General features: G+C 48.6%; 2 protein-coding genes and 1 long non-coding RNA gene across 19 annotated transcripts in view; 2 read left to right on the top strand and 1 right to left on the bottom strand.

Annotated features, from left to right (window-relative positions):
- LOC136115158 (ubiquitin-conjugating enzyme E2 R2) overlaps positions 1–9452 on the top strand; it is a 55879-nt gene extending 46427 nt beyond the window's left edge. The window contains exons 4-5 of the mRNA XM_065861090.2: positions 5142–5276; positions 6545–9452. Of these exons, the coding sequence (XP_065717162.1) occupies positions 5142–5276; positions 6545–6764 (355 nt within the window). The 3' untranslated portion in view covers positions 6765–9452. The remainder of the gene's footprint in view (positions 1–5141; positions 5277–6544) is intronic.
- Positions 9453–10322: 870 nt separating this feature from the next.
- On the top strand, positions 10323–17221 carry LOC139826576 (uncharacterized). Its single transcript, XR_011736721.1, has 2 exons — positions 10323–10465; positions 14716–17221. It is a non-coding gene; the product is annotated as an uncharacterized lncRNA (long non-coding RNA).
- The window catches only part of UBAP2 (ubiquitin associated protein 2), a 145577-nt gene continuing 133584 nt past the window's right edge, over positions 11808–23800 (bottom strand). For 12 of the 17 annotated variants that reach the window (XM_071802808.1, XM_071802805.1, XM_071802811.1 and 9 more), the window contains 7 exons: positions 20172–20250; positions 18525–18739; positions 17122–17221; positions 16930–17037; positions 15382–15449; positions 14244–14486; positions 11808–12990 (listed from right to left, as the gene is read on the bottom strand). In XM_071802808.1, coding sequence (XP_071658909.1) covers positions 12895–12990; positions 14244–14486; positions 15382–15449; positions 16930–17037; positions 17122–17221; positions 18525–18739; positions 20172–20250 — 909 coding nt within the window. In that variant the 3' untranslated portion in view covers positions 11808–12894. The remainder of the gene's footprint in view (positions 12991–14243; positions 14487–15381; positions 15450–16929; positions 17038–17121; positions 17222–18524; positions 18740–20171; positions 20251–23800) is intronic. The other 5 variants (XM_065860409.2, XM_065860412.2, XM_065860413.2 and 2 more) reach the window with 1 other exon arrangement.

Raw genomic sequence — 23800 nt, 5'->3', positions numbered from 1 at the left:
TGTTGTATAAAATCCACTTTTCATCGCATGTCACAATCCAATCAAGAAATGGTTTGTAGTTGTTGTGTAGAATGAGAGAAGATGACACTTCAAAACAACGATTTTTAAAATTTTTGGTCAATTCATGAGGTACCCACTTATTGAGCTTTTTCACCTTTTCAGCTTGCTTCAAATGCTGAACAAATGTGGAATGGTCAATGTTGAGTTCTTTGGGAACTTCTCATACAGTTTTAAGAGCGTCAGTTTTGAGTGCTCTCCAATGGTGGTTGTCAGCTTCAATGGCCACCGCTATGCTCTTCATCTTCATGGCTCTCAGCTCCTTTGTGAAGCTTCTTGAACCCCCCACTGGGCTGTATGTTCGTTAGTGGTTCCTGGACCAAGTGCCTTGTTGATGTTGTGAGTTGTCTCTGCTGCTTTACCACACATTTTAAACTTGAATAAGAAAATAGCTCAAATTTGCTTTCTGTCTAACATTTCCATAGTCTAAAATATAAAATAAACGGCAGGTAATAAATCAGTACCAAAAAAACATAAAGCAAGAAAACTGCATTAAAACATTTAAGAATGTATTTCAATACTAAACAACAAATTTCAACAATGCAAAAACTACAACTCATTTTTCACCAACCTAATGCTTGTCAAGCACACGAGGCCAAAAGACAATCAGTGTGATATATGTGGGGGTTTTTTATATCCCTGCTGCAGTCACTTGAGTGTGTTTGCACTTCTCCTTGCTAATCTTCCAATGCATTCATACAAGAATGGTGTTCATTTTCAGAGTGATTTATTAGATGTTGATTCCCCAACTTGAAATCTTATTTATTGATTGAACACAGATAGGCATCTCAGCACACCTGAGGGAGTGCAGTGATTTGAGAAGAGTGGTTGGATAGTTTGACTCAGCTTTCATTTAATTTGGCTGCATGAAACTAATTTGAAAAGAGCCTTTGTCAAAGCAGAGATCTAGCAAGGAGGGTTTATTGGATTCTTGGCCCTTGGAATGGGATTGTAACATACACATACACACAGTCTGCAAAGTGCTGAACCAGAGCTAGCGCAGCAGGAGGCTGGGAACTGTAGCAGTCAGCAAATTATAGCAAATAATGTTCCTTCTGGAGCATGCTACTTCAAGGTTTAAAAGGCTCAAGAGAAATGCTGAGTCTTAGCTGCATGAAGTCATGACGGGTTGGTAATCTGACTTTCTGAGCTTAAGGTAAATGTTATCCGATCCATCTGTACCAAGTGCAAGTGGGTATGAAGCAACCTCTCAAAGTTCTAGTTCAGATTTTTAAAAAGGGGGGAAAAAAGCATAACTTAGCAATACATAGCTTAAAATAGTATTTATCACCTGTCCTTCTGCTCACATGGCAATTAAGCTGTTTTTTTCATACGTGTGATATGGCTAGGAGTTGGTGACAAGCCCCAGCTCACAGTTAGGAAACTGTTTTGGGCATTAATTACTTACCTTGCACACACATTGAGTATTTCATTATATGGAACCCTAAAGATTGATCAGAAAGTGATGCCAAGGGTTAAAGTTGGGGCTTTTTTGACCATTTTAGTTGCTTTTCTCCCTGTCTCACCTCACCTCACCGTGTCTCAGAGGTGCACGGGCCAGAACTGATCGTGGTATTCCAAGATCTTGGTGCATCAGTATCTTGTGAAGGCAGGTGATGTCACAGAATCCCAGAATGTCAGGGGTTGGAAGGGACCTCAAAAGCTCATCCAGTGCAATCCCCCCGCTGGAGCAGGAACACCCAGATGAGGTTCCACAGGAAGGTGTCCAGGCGGGTTTGAATGTCTGCAGAGAAGGAGACTCCACAACCTCCCTGGGCAGCCTGGACCAGGCTCTGGCACCCTCACTGAGAAGTTTCTTCTCATATTTAAGTGGTATCTCCTGCATTCCAGTTTGAACCCATTATGCCTTGTCCTGTTATTGGTTGTCACCCAGAAGAGCCTGGCTCCATCCTCCTGACACTCAGCATTTACATATTTATAAACATTAATGAGATCACCCCTCAGTCTCCTCCAAGCTGAAGAGCCCCAGCTCCCTCAGCCTTTCCTCATACGGGAGATGCTCCACTCCCTTCAGCATCTTTGTTGCCCTGCACTGGACTCTCTCCAGCAGTTCCCTGTCCTTCTGGAACTGAGGGGCCCAGAACTGGACACAATATTCCAGATGTGGTCTCACCAGGGCAGAGCAGAGGAGAGGAGAACCTCTCTCATCCCAGCTTGCTGTTGCTGTCTGCTGAGGATGCCCATTTTTGTTGGCTTTTTGGCTGCTTTAGTGTATTGAACTGGTTGCAGAAACCGTCCAGATCCCTGTGCTGTCTGTTCTTACTTATATTGGAGAGCAAAAACATGGTAGGACAAATCTATACTTTCCTCTAAAGGTGACTGTGAGAGGCTACAGTGTAGAAGGTAGTTGGAACAAAAAAGCAAATTGTTTTCGGCACAGTATATAACAGGATGTGCTGGTTGGGAGCCCCAGCCAGTCTACATGATAGAATAGAATATTTCGGTTGTCCATCAAACTGCCTGACCATTCCAGGGCTGACCAGAAGTTCAGGCATGTTAAGGGCATTGTCCAGATGCCTCTTAAACACAGGCAGCCCTGGGGCGTCCACCACCTCTCTAGGAAGCCTATTCCAGTGTTTGACCACCCTCTTGTTAAAGAAATGCTTCCTAATGTCCAGTCTAAACATCTCCTGATACAGCTTTGAACCATTCCTATGTGTGCTATCACTGGATACCAGGGTAGTGTCTGTTTTGGATGAAATTCATCTGTGTCTGAGCCTTCTGTTGATACATGGAGATAAAAAGGCGCTGAACAAGTCTGACTCCTCGAGCTTCTGGTGGTGTCTCTGCTGATAAAGGGATGCAGAGGGGCTTGCTCTGACCAAGGCAACAGCATTGTAGACACCTAAAGTAGCATGGCAGCTGAAAAACTTGCTGCTCCCCAGAATGCTATGTGGGGCATGTAAGAAATCAGAAAGCAGGCTTGATATCCCCACTTATGCGAACAACTGGAATGGAACAACATGGTAGAGCAACCTCACCCAAGGCAGAAAAAGACCCCTGACAACACTGCGAAGAGTCAGTCTGTATCCAGTCCAGTGCAGTTCGTATCTGGTGATGCTGAGGATGTTTGCTGTCCTACATGGTTCAGTTATTTTTGTACTTTTAATCCTGCCTGATTCCACATGCTGGGGTTCCCTTCTTGTTTGTGTACCTTGTTCAGCTTCTGACCCAGCGTAGGGAGGGTTTGGGTCAGAGAAGGATGTCCAGCACTCAAGGTATCGGCAGTGGTGGAGCTGAACTAATGTGCTGCTTGGGAATGGGGAGTGCAGAGAGCTTCATCTCTGAAAGACAATAACTTTGGTGTATTTAAATAGCTTTACACTGGCTATAGGGCACCACAGTGGAAACTCAGCTTCTCCTTGCTTTGTTGATGGAAGTGTGGTAGAGCAAATGTTAAATCCAGACACTAATTCCCATCCTTGGCCTTCCCTTGCTCTACAGTGAAGTTGATGCAGTGATGCTGGAGCTGGCATTCTGGCTTTACAGCCTGTTTGCTGAGAACCAAAGCATTTAAATGAATTGTTGAGATAGAACAAAATATTATTTCTCTTCTGCCCATCGCTCCAGTCTGACCAGACTGTCTTTTGCAGAGCTGCTGTCCTTGTTTCATCCTGGATTATGTCATTTGGAAAATAAATTGTAGAAGACTCTCCTAATAGCTGTGCTGAACAGTCTGGCCAGACACAAGTGTGTTGTTTTTAAACTTTTCAAGAAGCTCAGTGTCCAAATGACCAAGCGTTTCCTGGAATTGTATCCCAGATACACGATGTGGTAGATGTGCTCAGGACACACTGCTCTGGGTGTGCCCCTAAATCAATGTCAGTACAGCTGTGGCTGTAGTCTCCTGTGATCAAACTCTGCAAAGCAGCTGCTTTGTACTGCTGTATTTCAGGACTTACTCCTTTCCTCTTGTTCTTCCCTTTAATTTATATCAAAAGCTGTGGCCAACAGGACCACCTTGGACATGTGAAGCTGTTGTGGTGGTTGCTACCGCTGGGTGTGTGGAGCTGCCTGATGAGACTTGCTGTTGACTTTTGTGCTGGTGGTGGCCCTGTCTGAGGAGGAAAGGACCTGCAGTGGGTGGTGGGAATTGCAGGAGAAGGGTCTGGGTGAGGGAGGTGATGTTTGTCCCTAGGAAATGACAGCAGAGCGGAGCAGCTTGTGGCTCTGCGCTGCCGCTAGAAATCTGGGAAGGCACTGTGTCTGCCAGGAGTTACATTGACTGGGGTTAGAAGGGACCTCTGGAGATCATCCAGTCCAACCCACCTGCTAAAGCAGGTTCACCAGAGCAGATCACACAGGAATGTGTCCAGGTGGGTTTTGAATGTCTCCAGAGAAGGAGACTCCACAGCCTCTCTGGGCAGCCTGGTCCAGAGCTCTGGCACCCTCAGAGTAAAGAAGTTTCTCCTCATATTCAGATGGAACCTCCTGTGCTTCAGTCTGTGCCCATTGCCCCTGATCCTATTGCTGGGCACCACTGAAAGGAGTCTGGTCCCATCCTTTTGACACCCACTCTTGAGAGATATTTATAAACATCGATGAGATCCCCTCTCAGCTTCTCTTCTCCAGGATGAACAGACCCAGCTGTCTGTCTTTCCTCATAATAAGGATGCTCCAGACCCCTGATCAACCCACTGCTGGACTCCTTCCAGTAATTCCTTGTCCTTCTTAAACTGGGAAGCCCAGAACTGGACACAGAACTCCAATATATCACGAGTAATAGGCTCACCAAGCAGGTTTCCAGTCCCACACCATCCATGGGTAGTGTGGACAAGCTGAATTTTGCCTGATCTGAGATTTAGCTGCCACCTACAAGCATATGCACAGACGCGATGATCTGTAGTCAGAGGTTAGGTCCTTGAGGTTTGCATTGCGTCACCTTCCCTGCGCTGGTGGCTGGGGTCTGAAGTTCATGAACACCTGCCCTCACTTCAGCTATTATCCTTAGTTTAAGTTTTGACTTTAAACAGGTTACTGATGCATGATGTAAAGAAGTCATCAGCACCCAGAGTCTGTGAACGCGTTAGCTCTGACTCTGCTGTTGTGGTTACCTTTTTCAGGACTATCTTACTGAGTGTAATCTCTTTGCTTAATGAGCCCAACACATTCTCTCCTGCCAATGTGGATGCGTCCGTCATGTTCAGGAAATGGAGGGACAGTAAAGGAAAAGACAAGGAGTATGCTGAAATCATAAGGTAAGCTGTGCTATGTGGGATGCTGTGCTGCCAGCCTCCCACTTTGAATCCTATAAAACAGGCTGCTTGCAGAATTTGCTGTAACCAACTTCTCACTGTGGTTGCTTCTTTGGAAATGAGTTTTACCATTGCATTCCAAGTCCATGCTTCTGGTCCCTCTAGGTTTTCAGCACACAGAAGCAGTGCAGACTTCCGGAGCAGAATTAGGCTGATCTCTCTTCAAATTCTTTTTTTTTTTTTTTTTTGACTAATCTGGCATGATGCTCTGCAAAACCTATTGGCTGCTGGTAAAATCCCATTTGAAGTCACCGCTTGCCTCTGAGGGCTGCCTGCATCGCTTGGGATGTGATTCAAACCGACTGCATCCCACTAATTCTGCGCTCAGTGCACTCATGAATCATAATCTTGTCCCTCCAGTTTGCGGGAAGATCAGTGGGATCTGGCGAGTGCTTGCGGAGCTGGGTTTGATCAGCTGGAAGCACGGGTCAGTCTAGGACTGTCCTTTGGTTCATCAGGCGCTGGAGGGAGAGGACGTGAACTTTAGCTGGGGACGGGCAGCCCATGGGGCCGCTGTCACTGGGCTGGTGATGGGCCACATCTGCACGGGCTCCACGAGCCAGGCGGGCAGGATGTACCCCCAGGAGGCGCTTTGCAAGGTGGTCAATCTGTGAGAGCAGCCTGGCTGGGAGGTTCTCTCAGTCCTCTCCACCTCCCTTGGCTCTGGTGGAGCTGGATGTGCTCTGTAAACAGAGAATGAGTCTGAGCGGGCCGGGGCGAAGGGCCCCGCTCTGCTCCTGTCGCTGCTGGGAGGCGGCAGCGGCTGCAGCGCTTCGCAGCCCAGAGCCCGTCCTGGCCATGGGAAGCCCTGGTCTGTGCTCTGAGGGCATCTCAGCGCTGCCACGTGTGTGAGAGCCGCGGTCTTGAGCACACCGGGGTGGAGTCATCGGTGGTGGATTCAAGAAGTTATTTTAGGAAACCCCTGACCGTCCCTTCTGTAGCAAACGTGGTGGAACTTGCTCTGAGCTCTGGCTGCCCTCTCACACCGCAGCGCTGTAGAATAACTGATTTCATATGTTGCTGAGAGCGTGCGTGCTGCAACACCCTTGGTGCGCTCCCAGGCCTGGGGCTGCGGGAATTAAATCTGTTGTAGTGCTGCTTGTGGCGCTTGAGCCGAACATCAGGTGTCCCTGCTCGGAGCGCTGGGGCTGGGGGGCAGCGGGAGCCGACCCAGCACTCACCCTGCTCACGTCTGTGTGTCCTCCCCGCAGGAAACAGGTTTTGGCTACCAAAGCCGAGGCAGAGAAGGATGGCGTGAAGGTCCCCACTACGCTGGCAGAGTACTGCATCAAAACTAAAGTGCCTTCCAATGACAACAGTTCAGATTTGCTTTACGACGACTTGTACGATGACGACATTGATGACGAAGACGAGGAGGAGGAGGACGCCGACTGTTACGACGACGATGATTCTGGCAACGAGGAGTCGTGACCTGCTCCCTCTATACCCCTGTACTGCCCTGCCGACTCAGGCTAGAAGGGAGCAGCGGTAACCTAGCAGCAGTCCAGCAAAAAAGTGTGGGGGGGGATCAAAAAAAAACTTTTTGTCTCCTGCTGTCTCCTGTTGTATGGATCTGTTTGCTCCTTTTTTATGGACCTCTTAGAGACCCTCCACAGAATGTCTGAATTCTTGCATTCTTAACCCTTTCATCACTGTATCATGATTTCTTTTTAAAAAAGAAAAACTCCCCTTTTCACTTCTCTATGAAACGCTCACAGCGAAACAGGTTTGCTCGCGTTTAGATTCTGAATTAAATACAGTCTTGCATTGAGATGTTTAATGTATTTAAAGCTGGAACAAACCCATTGGAAGCTGAATTTTTGGGAGTTCAAGCGTTGCATTTACTGGGAAGAAAAAAAATCCACACAAAGCAAATTGCCAAGGTTTAGCTGCTCCATTTACAATAATAGCGTGTGTACATTCGTTTAGCCTTGTGGTGGTGGCTTTTCCTTTATAAGGTGTGGGGCGGAGAGTGTGAAGCTGCTGTGTGTTGAGCGTGGTGGGATGTTACTGAAAGGTACAGTATTCCTTTTCAGCCTGCTCAAGTTAGAAAATAGCTCTGGTCCCTGGAGCCCTGGAGGGCACAATCAGCTTTGTCTCTGAAAAAGGCTTGTGATATGAACCCTAAAATAAACACTTAACACTTCACGTCTGTACAACTGAGCCCTGGGTTGCTATTTTTTTTAATTGGTTTTTTTTCAGAGTAGATTTGGGCTGAGGAAGTTCAGTTCAGCCACACTGCTGGGAGCTGCTGCCCCTCTCCAGAGGGAGGAGGACAGAGGTGCATCCCGCTGCCCTCTGTGCCAGTGTTCATCCCAAACTCGTTTTTGGCAGAGGGCGAGCGCGGCAGCCCCTGCCCTGTTCCCTGGCAGCCCCTGCATCCCGCAACCCCAGCCCAGTGCTGGCCTGAGCCTCCTGTCTGTTGGCCAGCGCTGGTAACCACAGCCCTGCCTGGTGGGGCCAGTGTGTGCGGCTCTGCCGGTGAGGGGTGCGTGGTGCTCGTGGGCCGGGGGCCAGTGCAGGTCTGACGGGCTATTTATTCAGCAGCTTGCTTCAGCGGGTGCACCTGGCTTGACCTCCTGCATGCGTTTTTTTTGGGAGCCCTTGGCAGAGCTTAGGGCCCTCCCTTGTGGGCAAAGGGGATCCTGCATGCTTGTCTCTGCCGAGCCTCCGTCCTCGCCCGGGCACCCCTGCCCCGTCGCTGTGTGCTCTGCTTGTTCAGCTGTGGGGCACTGGCCCCAGTTCGCATCCCCCGTGGTCCCTCGGTGAGCAGCCAGCCCTGCCCTCCCGTGCTGCGCCTGGCCCTCTGTTCCCACAGCTGCCCTGAGAAGAGCTGCAGGTGTTTGTTTGTGCCTCCCCTCCTTGTATCTCAGGCTTTTCAATGGTACGTCTCCAGCTGTGGTGCCTCCGGGGGTGTTTTGTTGGGAGGAAACTTGGTTCTGTGATCAGCCCTGGGGTTGTGTCCCCAGTGGGAGCACAAACAAGCTCTGCCTGGAGGGAGAGGAGGGCAAGGTGGCCCTTGGGAGGGGAGGAAGGCCCATGGGGCTCTGAGCATAGCAGATGTGTCTTCAAAATGTTGCGTGACAGCGCTTTGCTGCCACAGGGACAGTCCCTGCTCTTTTCCCCCCAGGGTGTGCTGGCGGTGGGTCACACAGGTGTGACCTCATCACCAGTGCCCCCTGTGACACTGCCCCCAGCCTGCGAGTGACATGGGGACACAGTTCAGCCCCTCCTGAAGTGTCCCCACATGGGCTGCATCTCAGCCTCCTCACCAGGGACTGACTGGGCCCCTTGTGCTTTTTGGGGTGACCCCCAGGCCTGCCAGGGCAGTCACAGCATCAGCAAATGGGCCCTGGCACCGCAGGGCTGGTCCGGGGGCTGTTCCAGGATGGGGACACTGACCTCTGGCTTTCGGGGCAGTTTTCGGGAGGAGCAGAGTGTGGTACCGCCGGCTGTGCTGATGACTTGGTTTGAAATGAGGATACTGCGTCTTTCGGGATTTCCCTTGTACTTTTGACCATCTTCACTGTATACTCTCCAGTGACTTGTATTTTCAAGCTTGGTGTTGTAAGATGGATTACCATGGCTCTTCTGTCACTTTTGGTTTGGTTTGGTTTGTTGGTTTTTTGTTGTTTTAAAGACAAAAGGCAACCTATTTTGAGAGCTCCTACATTAACCAGACTAATTTCTCTGCCCCGCTGTCCTGTGCAGTGTCATCGCTTGTTGACTTGCTGGTTTCCTTTTTTGAGATACAAACTGAAGTATGAACATTTTTTTTAACTGATTGCAGAAAAACGTTTACCTGCTCCATGTATTCTGTCTTTTTCTCAACCCCGTTCTCCTGTCTCAGCCAATATTAGTGTTTACATTTGCAACTACAAGCCCCTTCAAATGCAGTTTTCAACCATTCTGAAACCAGCAGGGTACACTAGATTTCTTAGTAGTTTTCTTAGCTGAAATCCCAGATGTTTTCCTTTTCCTTTTTTTTTTTTTTTCCCTTTCAGTATAATTTACCAGAAATAATTCACTGGTGCATTTTTGTGTTTGTCTTCCCCTTCAGTAGTTATATTTTGTCTTTTCTGCACATCTGTCTACTAATAAAAATGTGAAATGAAAATAGCCCTGTACTGTTACTTCCCTGTTAATGGAGCTGGTTTATTTGCATGGGTTATTTAAAGCTTCGAGTAACAGCTGTTCACAAATCCAGTGCTGCTCCCATATCAATGCCTATATATAAAAGTATCTATTAGGCTATTGGAAAATAAAGCTGCTGTTTGACAGCTGCCTGAACCCGAGATTAAAGAATGAACTGATTCAGATCAGGACTTTGAGAAAAGCTGCAGGCTTTGCTGTTACACAGCGTGTTTCAAAAACGATGGACCTGGTTAGAAGTCACTTTATCTGCAATCACAAACCGCCCATGAATGCAAGTCTTGCATCTGCATCAGGTGGAGGGAACACAGAGCATTTATAAAAGACTATTAGAACTTAATAATTCATTAAACTCTTGATTTTTGTGTGGCTGTAAGATGTCGGGGCCATCTTTTTGAAACATCCTGTATTTAGTCTTTCTAAGTCAGGAAGAGGGGCCGGGGGGGTGTGGGTGTCCCCTGGTCTCGTGTGGCTGCAGGGGGACGCGGGTGCTGCTGGCTGGGCCCTGGGGGGCAGGATCCTGAAATGGCCGGATGAGGCGGGGGGACATGAGACCTCATACAGGAGCCCAGCAGAGGAATGGCGATCATCACTGCCCCCCCTGCGTGTCCCATGATGGTCCCTGCAGGCTCGGGACGGGGAGGTTTGTTCTACACGGTGCCTTGCTGCTGCTGTCAAGCTAAATTTAGCAGGACAAGTGTGAAGGAGCTGCGTTTGCTGCACTTGGCATCATTTGCCGGGCACCAACTGCTGAGTCAAAGGTGGTGGTGGCCTGAGCGCTTCTGCTTCACCGTGGGAGCGGCGGTGGCATTTGAGAGCTGTGTGCGGGGAGGGGACTGAGAGGATGGGACTGGCGTCAGGGTTGCTTCTGGCTGCTGCAGCACCAAGGTGCCCGAGGCTGCTTCACCCAGCGGAAGCTGTGGTACCAGAGCCAGGACAAATGCTCATGCACTGGGTAGACCCCACTGCCACTTGCACAGGTGGGTTTCTGTTGTTGTTTGTTTTTCCTTTTTCTTGATGGCCAAGTGCAGCTGAACAGCCTCATCTCTGCCCTCAGCCCGTGGAGCGGGGAATTAGAGAGGAAATTGCTGCAGAAGACCCCAGCTGGAACCAACAGCACAAGGAAATGGATAAAGAACCTGTTTGTTCTTGCTTGGAGAGGAGGCTGCACACAGCTCCTTCACCGTGCCGCCTGCAGGCAGTGGCGAAGGTGCTGGCGCTGCCTTTGCTGCCTGGTGCTGGGGAGGAGGAAGAGGAAGGTGCGGGAGGGCACAGCCCATCACCTCCGGTGTGGAAGCGCTGCCCTTCTGCACCCACAGCTGCTGCCCAGGGCAGTTGTGCAGCTGGGGCAGCGCTGGCCGAAGTGCTTGTGCTGGAGCCTCCTCGCTGCTCTGCAGCAAACCCGTGGCTCAGGGGCGGCCGCGCCCCAGCACTGACTCCTGCTCTTGCCTTTTGCCGCCTCCAGCTGCTTCTGGACCCTGACACACAAGCAAGGGCCACCCTCAAGCTGTGGGGAAGCAGTGGATTTCTATGAACAAGAACCAAAGTGTGTGTAGACCGCTCTGGGGGAGTTTTTTTCCTAAGAAAATCTGTGCAGCAGCAGCTCTGTGAGCAAACAAGGCGCCATGAGCCCGGCAGGCTCAGCTGCTGGTGCTGCCCTTGTGCAAAGCAGCAGCAAGTCCCCAGCCTCCAGAAACATTTCTGCCATCCTTGACATTCAGGCAATGGGACAGCAGCTGCCAGGGGCTTGCAGCAGCTGCTGGGGTTCAGGCAGCAGCAGAACTTGATCTGGGGCAGAGGAAGGCCAGTGCAGGTCACGCTGTGCTGCTGGGAGGCAGAGGGAGGTGACACACAGACTTCTTCTAAGCCAGCTGGGGCTCACAGCTGCTCCACGTGTGACTGCAAGAAAGAAAAATGGCTCTCATGGTAGATTTTTTTTTTGTGTGGGTCTTGAACCAGAACTAAGAAGTGCAAAAAAAGACCTCACCTGTTGTGCGGACACATAGGGCTTCGCATTCACCCACCTCAGCTGCCGTGAGGGCCCAGGATGCTCAGGGCCTGTCCCTCGGGAGCCGCAGCACCGGGCTGGGCGAGGCAAGGACGGCAGCAGCCGCTCTGCAGGGACGCGGGCGCAGGGACGCACGCGATGCTGCTGGACAGGGGCAGCGTGCGGCTCACGGCTGCACTCACCTGTGCGTGTTCCCTGCAGAGCCCTGTGCGGCTCTCAGCCCGGCCGAGCTGCCCCAGCAGCGGGCGGAAACGGAGAGGCTGGAAAAGCAAAGCTGCTCCTGGAGCCTTTGAAAATGCAGACAAACACCAGCGGTATGTTCAGATCTTTATTAGGTGGAGGAAGGGCTAGAAAGAAATGAAACTCCTAGAACATTTCACTGCACTGGTGCAGGACAAGGACAGCCAGGAGTTGTCTCCAGGGTCTTTGTTTTAAAAAAGTGAGGAGGGACAGGTTTCCATCCAGCAGCTCGGGCTTTCCTGTGCAGGGCGGCTCAGGGCAGAAAGAGGTACAAGACACAGCTTATACTTTAATTTAAGAAACCGCTACATAGTTTTTGCTTCTAATGACGCAAAGGAGGTTCCAGGACCCAAGGAGCCATCCCAAGTCTCTTGGTAGAGAAACAAAAAAGAAAAAGAAAAAAAAAACAAAACAAAAAACAAAAAACAAAACCCAACACAAACAGAAAAGAAAACCCTGTGTTTATTATTATTATTATTGTTATTCAAAAATTGAAAAGGTGAGACTGCAGCTCATGGCCACAGTGACCGAACTGTCCAGGAGAGCTCATCTTCCACAGCAAGAGTGAGGGGGAAACGAAAGAAAGGGGAAGGCCCACAAAACTTGAAAGTAACAGCTATATTGGAGGCTGGAGGCAGAAATCAAAAGAGAGGACACCTTGATTCTTTTTTCCAGCGGTGGACCAGGCCTCCTTATTTGTCTGAATTTAGAACTGCATTAAATACATGGGCTCCGGCTCCAAAAGAAGGCGCAGTTTGTCATTGACCAAGGTATAAAGCCCATAGAGCTCAAAAAACACAAGGAAGGATGCCCTGGTTCAGATGGGAAATGAATAATTAGTTTTCCTACAAAGAAAACAGGCTGCAAGATGCATAAACCCACATTTAGGCTCTATTACATTTACAAATACATACATAAATATATTACATACAACAGCAACTCAAAGAGGAAGCGGGTGAGTCACACAGAGGATGGCTGACTGGCTGCAGTTCTCCCCGCACAGACGTTTGGCTGAGTAGTTACTTCTTCTCCTAATAATTCCAGGAATGGGCTACAGCTTTTATTCTCTTTCTCCTTTATTATCTTTTCATTTATTTTTAATTTTTTTTCTCTCCTTCTCCTCCTCTCCTTTCATTCTCTCCCCCCTCCCTGGTTTCGGATTTAGTTTGTCCAGTATGGAGAAGTGCCATAGGCGGTTTTGGTAGCCTGAGACTTTTGCTGCATGGTGCTGGGTTGGTTGCGTTGGCCAGATCCACCCTAGAAATCAGAAAAGGAGACATAAGCATCATCACTCCCAACAGATGAGCTGCCACCCACCAAGGCAGCGATGCTCCCCAGAACAGATGTGTTTCTGCTCTGTAACATCTCCGTGTCTTGTGATCCAGGACCAATGGCCAGAGAGATCACAAGCTGGAGCGCAGGGATGCACCATCCCACTGCCCCCCACCCGAGACAGGCTGAAGCACAAGGAAGGAGCAGAGCAGGACTGGGGACAGCCAAGGAGGTCTCTCAAGGTGAATGGAGGTGGTGCACTAGCCAAGGATGTCACACACTCAGAGGGAGAAGTCATTTCCCATCTCTGGACTAAGGCAGAAGACTTTTTTCAGGGCGGAAACGCAAGGGCTGGTGAAACTGAATCAGAGCCAACGCGTGACCTGCAAGGTCTGGCCGAGGCTGGAGGGACCTCTTGAGGCACCTTGTCCAACCCCTCTGCTAAAGCAGGATCACCTAGAGCCAGTTGCCCAGGACCATGTCCAGGCAGCTCCAAGGACATGGACGCCACAACCTCCCTGGGCAAGCTGTGCCAGTGCTGGGTCACCATCCTGGTAAAAAAGTGTTTTCCTGATGCTCAGACAGACATCCTGTGCTTCAGTCTGGGCCCATTGCCTCTGTCTTGGCACTGGGCACTGCCAAAATGAGCCCAGCTCCTCCACTTTACACCCTCACAAGTATTTATACACACTGGTAAGATCCCCTTGAGCCTGCTCTTCTCTGGGCTGAGCAGTCCCAACCCTTTCAGCCTTTCCTCAAAGGAGAGATGATCCATTCCCGTCATCATCCTTGTGGCCCTTTGTTGCACTCTCCAGTACACCCATGCCTGTTCTGTTACTGGGCAGCCCAGCACTGCCCACAGGATTCCAGATGTGGCTTCACCACTGCTGAGCAGCTCCCTTGCCCTGTCAGCAATACTGCACCTAAATGCGACCAAGGACACCATTGCCCTTCTTTGTGGCAAGGACACATTGCTGCCTCACGGTCAACTTGGGTGTCCACCAGGATGCCCAGAGCCTTTTCTGCCAAGCTGCTTTGGCCACCAGCAAATACTGGTGCATGGGGTTGTTCCTGGCAGGGGCCAGACTCTGTGGCTCCACCTTTCTGAACTTCATGAAGTTCCTGCCCCAAGCTGGTCAATGGCACTGAGTCTGTCAGCCCGCAGTGATTGTCAAGGCCCTTTCCCAAGGAGCAATCTGCCCTCAGGCAAGCTGTACAAGTGGAATGGGACAACCCACCTGCCCATCTTGCTGAAGATGGTGGTGCAGCATCTGGGAATGAGGCTGCTGATGTGCAGGCAGGATATGGAGGAACGGGGCTGGAGCATAACCTGGGGCAGCACCAGGGTTCAGGGGCCCAGTCGATCCGAGAGCAGAGGGCAGGCTGAAAGGAGGCGGCGTGCCAGCGTGGAATCCCTGCTTGTCAAACGTCTGCACGGGAGGCGAGGGGGACAGCGTCAGAGACTGGTGTGAGAAGCCCCACTGTGACCAAACGAGAACAAGAGTGGCCCAAACACACATCACCTGAACCTTTCGCCAACCCGTGAGCAAGACAAGTCACATCCAATACCTGCGAACACTTCAGCAAATAAGTTTCAGCTCCTGCTCTTACCCATATTTCTGCACTAATGCCTTTGACATTTTATTTTATTTTACTTTATTTCCACAGTTATTTGGTTCATTTTTAACCTGACCTTTTTTTACTCAATAGGACATGGGACAGCAGTGGCTGCCTGAACTCAGCCCTTCACACACTGCAAGGGCTTCGCCTGGAATTACTTGACCCACCCAAGGCAGCCCAACAAAAAAGCAAGAAGAACTTGAAGTAAGATTTTCCTTGCCCTGGCCAAAGCTTGACTGCTAACACTGACCATGTAGCTGAGAGCTGGCTTCCTGCCTGTACGCACAGACAATAGCCAGACACCACTTCTCCTGACTGAGGGTGCAAGGATGGGAAAACAAGAGCTGGACATAAGCCCACAGCCCACCACAGCTTGTCAAAGCACTTTCTGCTTTCCCTGAGAAGCTGCACGCTGAACAACAGCCACAGCAGAGCGTGGGACAGGGACCCTCGAGTGTTAGGGGTGGGCACTACTGACTGGTGTCTGGTGAATGGCCTCCTGACTCACCTGCTCTGGGGGCTATTTTGACTAGAAACATTAGAGCCATCGCATCCATTTGCACACACAGGCAGCGTAGAGTGCTGTGCCTGTGCCAGCAGCTGCCGTGGGGAGCTGACACGGCAGGAGCAGTGGGACAGAGGGCGAGACTCCAACCGCAAACAGCTGGTGCAGAACTGCCGCGGCCAATGGGCCAGGGAACAGGTGGGGCCATCGGCCTCAGGCCATGAGGGAGAGAAGGGTCCAGCACTGCTCACCTGAGTCTTGTTATAGACTGAGCCACTGATATCAGGCACACCTGTGTTACTTGAGGTCACAGAAACACCTGGAAAACAAAAAAAAAGCCACCAACAGTGAGAAAATCAAACACCACCCAGCGTGAGCCCTGGGCTTTGCTCCCAGCACTGCCGGCAGCCTCAGTGGATGCACCTTCATCCGCAGCTGCTGCAGCAGAAGCCCCGCTGCTGGCCAGCCCCAGGGGGTTCTCTGCGCTCTCAGACCCATGGTACCCTGCATGGGAACAGAGGAAGGGGCTTGGTTCCTTGCTTCTGCTGCAAAGTGGGTAAACAGCCTGCTGGGATAAATTCAGCTGCATCCATGACCCAGTTGTTACCACCTGGGTTCAAATGCACTTGACCAGGCAGCAGCTGGCTGCACCAAACACTCATTTAAGCTCACAAAAAGCCAGCTTTGCCCTAGGATTAGGGACACATTTGGCTCTTCCGCAGCATTCAAGAGCTTTCCAGTAGCGAGCTGAGCAATGAGATTCAGCATCTGCTACACATTGGAGCCCTTGTGCATTAGCAGAAGGGTGAGGTCTGCAATGCTCCTCTGCCCTGAGAGAATTAATGTCACTGATTCAGCCTGGCTTCCACCTGGACCAGCTGGTGCCACAAGAGTCTCATAAACACTCACCAGCTAGGTGACTCTCAAACCAGCCACTTGTTCAGTCTTGTAAAAACTGGCTCTAATCATTTAACTTTGATCAGCATAAAACCAGTGGTTCCTTTGGCCAGTGAATCAGAGGACTGGACTTGGAAGGTGTGCCCTGCTCTGAGGTTGTGCCCTTCAGAGGACACTGGTCCTGTTTGGATTGCTCCTCCACAGAGGACAGCATGATAGGCTCTTGGCTGAAGACGGCCCAGGTGGAGTTTCAAATGCACAACAAATTTGCTTAAGCCCAAGGACGAACTAGTTAGTGCTAAGCAGTTCAGATCTAACCAGCCTGTGCAGAATAAAGCTTTCATATAAGCTTCATAAATTCTTCAGCCTTTACAGTCACAAAGGAAACATCTCCAGGCATAGAACAATGCAATGAGTTACAGGGTGGACAGACAGTAGCTGAAACAACAGCTCAGAGGTGTGTGAACTGCACTGCTTGCTCTTAACACATGGATATTTCAGGTGCCTACCAAGAAACTCAAAATCTAGTAATCATTTGGCAGAGGACCATTTGAGCAGCAGCATACAACTGCTTAGGCTTCAAAAACATGGCACGGCTGCACAAACACTATTCTTCATGAAAGAAAACTTTGGCACATCAATAAACTCACCATTTCTCCCATGTATAACTGTGGGCAAAGCTGCGCATCAGCCAAACAAATCCTGATGCAAAGTTCAGCTGTGAGGTTTACCAGGAATATTTGAGCCTTTAAAAAAGCATTTTATACACGGGAGATGGAGAAACAGCTTGGATCTTGACCCCATTCAGAGCTGGCTGCTGTGTTGGCTGCACAGCACTGGCAATACTGGGAGTTCACCCTACTAAAGCCCGCTCAAGAGCACCCTCGAGTCTCATGTGTTACCTTTCCCAGGTCCAGTGCCAGCAGATTTGTTTTGTGCTTGAGATGACCCACTGTAGCCTCCTTTGCTGTAATCTCCAGCTGCCGTTCCCTGTGTTAAGTCATCATAGCCTGCCGGTGTGGTACAAGACAAGGTGTTACAGTGTGCAAGCAGCTCTGCAGATGCTCACGTGAAAAGCGCAGTGGTAAGCATACCTGCCCCATAGCCGTGCTGCCCGTAGCCACTCGGCTGCTGGAAAGGAGTCGAGGCGGTGTTCAGGTTGACTCCATGCTGTTTAGCAGATGCTGGAGGTACCTGGACAAAGGAAGGGAACAAAAGGCCCTCTAAATGGGGAACAGCACGAGAAACACAAGCTCCATCTGCCATCTAGTGGGGACGGCACCTCTGGAGCTGGGAGCACTGGGGTGGCACGGGACACAGCACTCCTGCTTCCAGCTGTAACCTGCTGCAGTGGCTTCGTACAAGGCTCAGGTTTTGTGCTATAGCCACCCCTCTGACTGCAGTGCAACCTTGTCTCACAAGAGGTTGCATATTTCTTTCATACACTGACTCTAAACAGAAAATTCTTACTAACAAACTCAAGGAGCAGCCATACTGCTCTCCATCCAGAATAAAATGAAATGCTAACTTCTGCCTGAGGCTGCTTCATAAAACATTGTCCTACAGGGCCCTAAAATAGACTCACTGGAGTATCACCTCTTCCCAAATAACCTTCCTCCTCCTGAGACTACCAGCCCTGGTCTCTGACTCAATGAGGTTTCCTCCACCCTCTCAGCTTGCTGACTCCACTTTGGGTCTCCCCTTGACTCTCCAGAGACCGGTAAGGGCCTTCAGAACAGGGATTCCATGAGCTGCAGCTGCCTGCTGTTCGCAGTAGCCTGTGCAGCAGCCCAGGAGCTCTGGCATTTAAATTTCCCATTTCCTTGGGGAAGGGACTGCAGCTCTTTTCTCCTGCTTGCATGTTTTTGGAGATCCCTTGCAGACAGGGGATGATGACACCAGCCCATTCTGGTGAGACCCCACCTGGGGTCCTGTGTCCAGCTCTGGAGCCCTCAGCACAGGACAGACATGGACCTGTTGGAGAGGGGAGCCACAGAAATGATCAGAGGGCTGGAACAGCTCTGCTGTGAGGACAGGCTGAGAGAGTTGGGGTTGTTCAGCCTGGAGAAGAGAAGGCTCCAGAAAGATCTTATTGTGATCTTTCAGTACTTAAAAGAAACTGGAGAAAAACTTTTTACCAGGCCCTGTAGTGATAGAACAAAGGGCCATAGTTTTAAACTGAAGAAAGGCAGATTTAGTTTAGACATAAGGAAGAAATTTTTTACAACAAGGGTGGCAAAACACTGAACAAGTTCCCCAGAAAAGTTGTGGGTGTCCCATCATTAAAAGTGTTCAAGGCCAGGCTGCACAGGGCTTTGAGCAGCCTGATTTAGTGAAAGATGTCCCTGCCCATGGTAAGGTAGTTGGACTAGATGATCTTTGAAGGTCCCCTCCAACCCAAACCACGTTGTGACTGCATGATGTGAGAAGGTTTGTGCTGGAGAGACCAAAACCCGAGGCATGAAGGGAGGGTTACAGTTTAGGCTGTCACACTTACAAACATGGTTGGCCCATACTGGAATGCACTGGGTACACCGGGCACACCAGCATAATAAGGTAACCCGGTGTAGCTGTACCCCGGGGGCAGGGTGGGGTTGAGGAAGGGCTGCTGAGTTGTATGGTGAGTCTGTGTCTGGTTTTGCTGCGGCTGGGCGAGTGTGGTAGCAGGAGCAGGAGAGGCAGAATCCCCACGGCCAAATTTTGTTACGTCACCTGTGAAAGAAAGAGCTGATCAGAAAAGCTATCAAAGCCACTCCAAAAGTGGATTCAAATCCTCTAAATACAAGCAGACAGCTACAGAAGAGAGCACATCCTACACTTGAAGGCCTGCATTTGTTCATGGGAAGTGCTCTCCTGGTCTCTGCTCCTGATGGCCACAGGGCCATTACCTGTTCATGGCACAGAACTCATTCCATGGCTAATCCATTGACAAAACAGAGATGCCAATACTTACCTATCTTTACATGGTCTGAGCAGATTCATTACTATCAGATGATTGAAATAAAACATGCTTAAAGCAGAAGTATGGTAAATAGCATAAAGAGCAAATGGCTGTTGTGTTAAAGTGTGACTCTCTGGGAGGTTAAACTGATTAGCTAAGCTTCATGGGCTGCAAGCAAGTTAGGATTTACAGGCAGTGATGGCCGTATTTTTGTCAACATCAGTTTGTCAAGCATGACTGGTTAGATGTCTGGTTCCTCACACCACCAAAGTTCTGGAGACAGTAGCTGAAGGCCGGGAAAGCAAGGCTTGCATCGTGGGCCACCTTATTGAAGAAGGGAAATTCTGTTATTAACCCAAAAGCAGCCTCTCAAGAGAAGTGGTTATGAAGCAGGAAACTCAAAAACACTTGCATTTTCCAGCAACCTACAGAGCAGCTTGTTCACCTATTTTTTAGGGGGGTGATATATATCAATCACATCTATCACATTCCCAACCAGTATTCCTTTATGCTGGTTACCAAGAAGTATGACAACACTTAGTACCATCATTATAGGAATTACAACACCTATGCCTACAGTTTTAGGCTGTAATCAGATGGCAGTGGAAGAAAACCACTGGCTGAAAATCCTGGATGGCATTAATGTCATTTTTGCATGCTGAAAAGCAAGAGCAGGAATGAATAAGGGCTTCTCAGACCACATGCTTCTGGGAATGAAGTCCATTAGATCTGGGGACTGTGAGGGAGATTCTGCTAGATGCAGCTCGCGCAGGGAATGCGCAAGTGCTAAAACAGCAGTAAAAAAGTATGAGGAGCTGCTGAGGGGAGCCTGTTCCACTGCCAAGAAAAGGAAAGCCAGCCAGCTGAATTTTGAGAAGAACGATTAAGGTATTGAATATTTTCCAAGCACCTGTATGTGCTTGGGAAGGGCACTAGATGACATGGCCATTTACATTTTTAACAATTTGGCACTTATTCTCAAAGGCTACCCAAAGAAGTCACGTATGAATTATTGACCAAAACCATGAAGAAACATTAACGCCAGGGTTGAGAGGGAATTGCTTGCTTTTGTTTGACTAGTTTGGACTGATGGATTTAACTGCTTACAGAAGGCAAAAAATAACTGCTATTTCAGCAACAGCAGGATGACCTGCATTTAGAAACCAGCTCATCTCACTATCTTTATCTTTAAATAGCACTCACCTGAGTATGGGTTGTTAGCAAGGCCCCCATCTCTGCCTGTCAAGGTTGCAGGAGCAGGGAATGTAATTCCGTAGTAATCCTTGGAAAGATAAAATACCATTTGTTAATAGTTGAAACTGTCACAGAGCTGGACAGCTCTCATGAACCCTGTGTTATACACATAAGAAAATTTAAAAAGAAAGAATTAAAGGAAACCTGAGCAGAAGCTGACCTTATCACTTACGGAAGAGCTGAGGGTTTACCTGGATCCTCAACTTAAAAATAAACCTATTTTATGGACATTTTTAATATTATATACAAAAAGTTCATCTCTTAATGCTAAGTTACAGACAACGAACTAGGTGCTTTCCCCTCCCAGTCCTCAGCTCTGAGCTGTCATCTTCCAGCAAGACTTTGTCTGGAAGAGCAGCAAACCATCACAGGGCAAAGACCTGGACCTAACTGCAAAGCGGATGTAATCTAAAGGTTTTATCCCTATAACATGCTCTGTTTTCTAAGAGTGGAAACATCTGCTAGGAAAATGGCAAAAATATTTAAAAAAAATAAATAAAAGTTGTTACCTGGTGATTGGAAATTTATTTAAACCACATTACAGGAGACTTCAGACCAGTAGTCTCCAAAGTGGAGTGTGCAAGACAATACATTGGAATGTGTGAGGAAAATGGTTTCCATATCATTAATTAATAAAAATTAAAAAAAAAAAAAAAATTGTTTGTTTAACATTTCTCTCATGCTGTTCTAAATTCCTCTTCTTTAATATGTCTTATATTGGTATGGTAACATATGTACATAATTTAGAAATAAAAATATATTGGGGCAAGTGCTTGCAAATTTTTTTAGTGATAGGGGATGTAAACAAAAAGCATGGAGACCGCTACCTCAGATCATTCTTCTAAGTCCTCTACAGGAAGGTAAGACAGTCCTCATGCCAGCAAAACCAAAGCAGCATTTTGTCCTTCCCTCTCTGGCTCGACGCCACATGTGGGGCTGGTACTCTACTAAACACTTTTTCCTCAAAATTCTTATGCTTTACTCCTCGCCACCTCCAATCCATCAAGAGTTAGTGCTTTAACCACAAACGTATCCATTTCCAAAGATTCTCCAGCTGCAGGAAAACATCATCGCTCGTACCCACCTCTGCAAATCCCCCAGCACCTCAAATTCTTTCTCTGAGTTGATGGCACTGTCCCCCTTGACGCATTTCTGTGCGTCACCCTTCCGTTTCCTACACCCAAGCCCTCCATCACTGAACATGAAATAATCCAGGAAAGATTTAGTACTGCAGGTGCTTTCTGTAACTTGAAACAGTGGCATATTTCATCATCCTTTCCTTCCCAGGTAATCCCACCTTATCGACTCTGGTATTAATCACTTAACAAAACACCACGAAATTCATGTTATAAGTCTTAGTAAGTCACTCAAAAGTAGTGCTCCCATTTCCTTCCAACAAAAACGCCACAAAAAGCAGATTTGGAGAAGAGATCTGAACAAGATTTGGTGGATATGAACTGGAACCGACACACTAGCATTTTCCTCTATATAAACTGGACAAAATAGAATCGAACCTGCATGCAAACAGGGCATAAGGAATGTAATTATCCCCACTGCAGGAGGAAACCACGTCAGCACTGCATATCCCTATGCACACACACATTCAAAACAAGAACTTATTAGAAAATATGAATGCGAGACATTATCTCTGTATTTCATGCCAATCCATTGGAAAACATCAGAAGAGGTACTACTGTGCTCTTCAGATAACATGCCTATTTCCTGACCTACAGAAGGCATGCAGGAGAATGTCAAAACTGAAATATCAGGAATACACTCAAAAAGTGGAAATGGAAAAGACTAAAAAACAATAAGTGATCTGATGTAATAGATTTAAGCTCCATCAAGCAGTTTGCTAGGTATCGCACACACCAGCTAAGGCATTTGTAAGGTCTCCGCTACATAGGCAACCTGCAACAGGCTAACAGAGAAGATACCATTTCCAAATGTAATACACACAATAATACATATATTTTTTAATTAAAAAGCATCACAGTATCACAGTGAGATTTTACAACATCAACATACACATGAATTAAGCTTAATTAAAAAAAGAACTCCCTCCCAGGCCCCAGGGGAAACCCCCTGTGCTGCGGTATGAGCAGCCAGCAGTGGCTCTGCCTGCTGGAAGCTTCCCAGGAAGCAGTGACGACTGCACTTGAGACTCTGCCCACTTTCACTTTCTAGATGTAAGCGGGCGGGCACCTCCAAGACAAATATTCCCAGGCACTCCTGCCTCCCAAACACCTAACCTTGCCTGATTCCTACAATAAATTCAAAAAACAATGACAAAACCACAAAACCCAGAAAGCACACTCATTGCATGAATTGTTGATGAAAAATTGCTTACATCCTTTATGCATTTATTTATAAATAATGCCACACCAGGAACAAATAACTCAGGAGGCATGACAGACAACCCCAAAAATACTATGCAAAATATTTGCAGAAAGAGGAAAATTTCTTACAGCAGTAAAGCTGCAGATACTAAAGAGAAAAAGAAAAACAAACAAACCCACCCCATAAAAATATGTCTTGTTGGCAGGTTTCCTCCCATTAGCCAAGATTTTGAACCTGACTGCTTTGTGATCACTCTGGCCAAGGGTGCCACCAGTTGCCACTTTTCCTCACAAGACCTTCTCTGTTAGTGAGAACTAAACCTAGGAGGGCACATTTCCCAGCAGTTCCCTTAGTACCTACAGCAAGACGTTATTATCCAGATGCTTTCTGGACCTGTTGGTGCCAGCTGTGTGATGGCCTCAGTTGACATCTGGCAAACTGAAGGCCCCATAAGGACAAGGGCAGGTGACCTGGAGGCTTCGCTTACTTCATTAAAGGATAACTGATCAGCATCATCATCCTGGTTGGGTGGCCTATAGCACACTCTCTTGACGACACTTATTCCTTACCCAGAGGGTCCCTCCCAACTTTGCCATCCCCAATCGCTCCATGCACTCCAGCCCCTCCAGCACACACAGGGCCACCCCCAGCTCCTACCCTGCTTGTCCCTTCTCAATCGCTGTACCCGTCCACCATGGCACACCACTCACAGGATTCATCCCACCAGGTTTCACTGCCCTTACCTGCTCTCTCCTTGACACTGCTTGAAAACACCTTGTGGCACCAACTGCTCCACGGAAACACACACAGCCACGGACCTCCAAGCTCAGCACCTCCTGCAGTGACAGCACTCAGGGACGTCACATCATCCTGTACGTGGCAGCACCCGAAGCACAGCACCCACCAACACAACGCTGCCTGACAAGACCAGGGATCCCAGCCTGACAACATCACACACCTTTCCCCTGCTTCAAAACCTTTCACAAGCTCACAGCACCACCACAAGATCCTTCACTTGGAAGGGACACAAACACCTCAGCGAGTGCAACTGAAAAATATTCTGCAAGGTATTTGCAGAATGTAGGAAACATCCTTCCAACACCAAAGCTGCAGTGCTATAAAGAAAAAAACCAAACCCCTTAAATATTTGTCAGTAAGAAATACAGGGAAAACATGCATTAGCTCATATAAACAAATAGTATCAGAGAAAGAATGAGGAAAAACACGTGTTGGTAGGC

This window comes from Patagioenas fasciata, chromosome Z (assembly GCF_037038585.1).
Source record: "Patagioenas fasciata isolate bPatFas1 chromosome Z, bPatFas1.hap1, whole genome shotgun sequence".
Taxonomy (NCBI): Eukaryota; Metazoa; Chordata; class Aves; order Columbiformes; family Columbidae; genus Patagioenas; species Patagioenas fasciata.
Note: the sequence above shows the minus strand (reverse complement) of the source record. Positions and strands in the feature narration are given on the sequence as shown.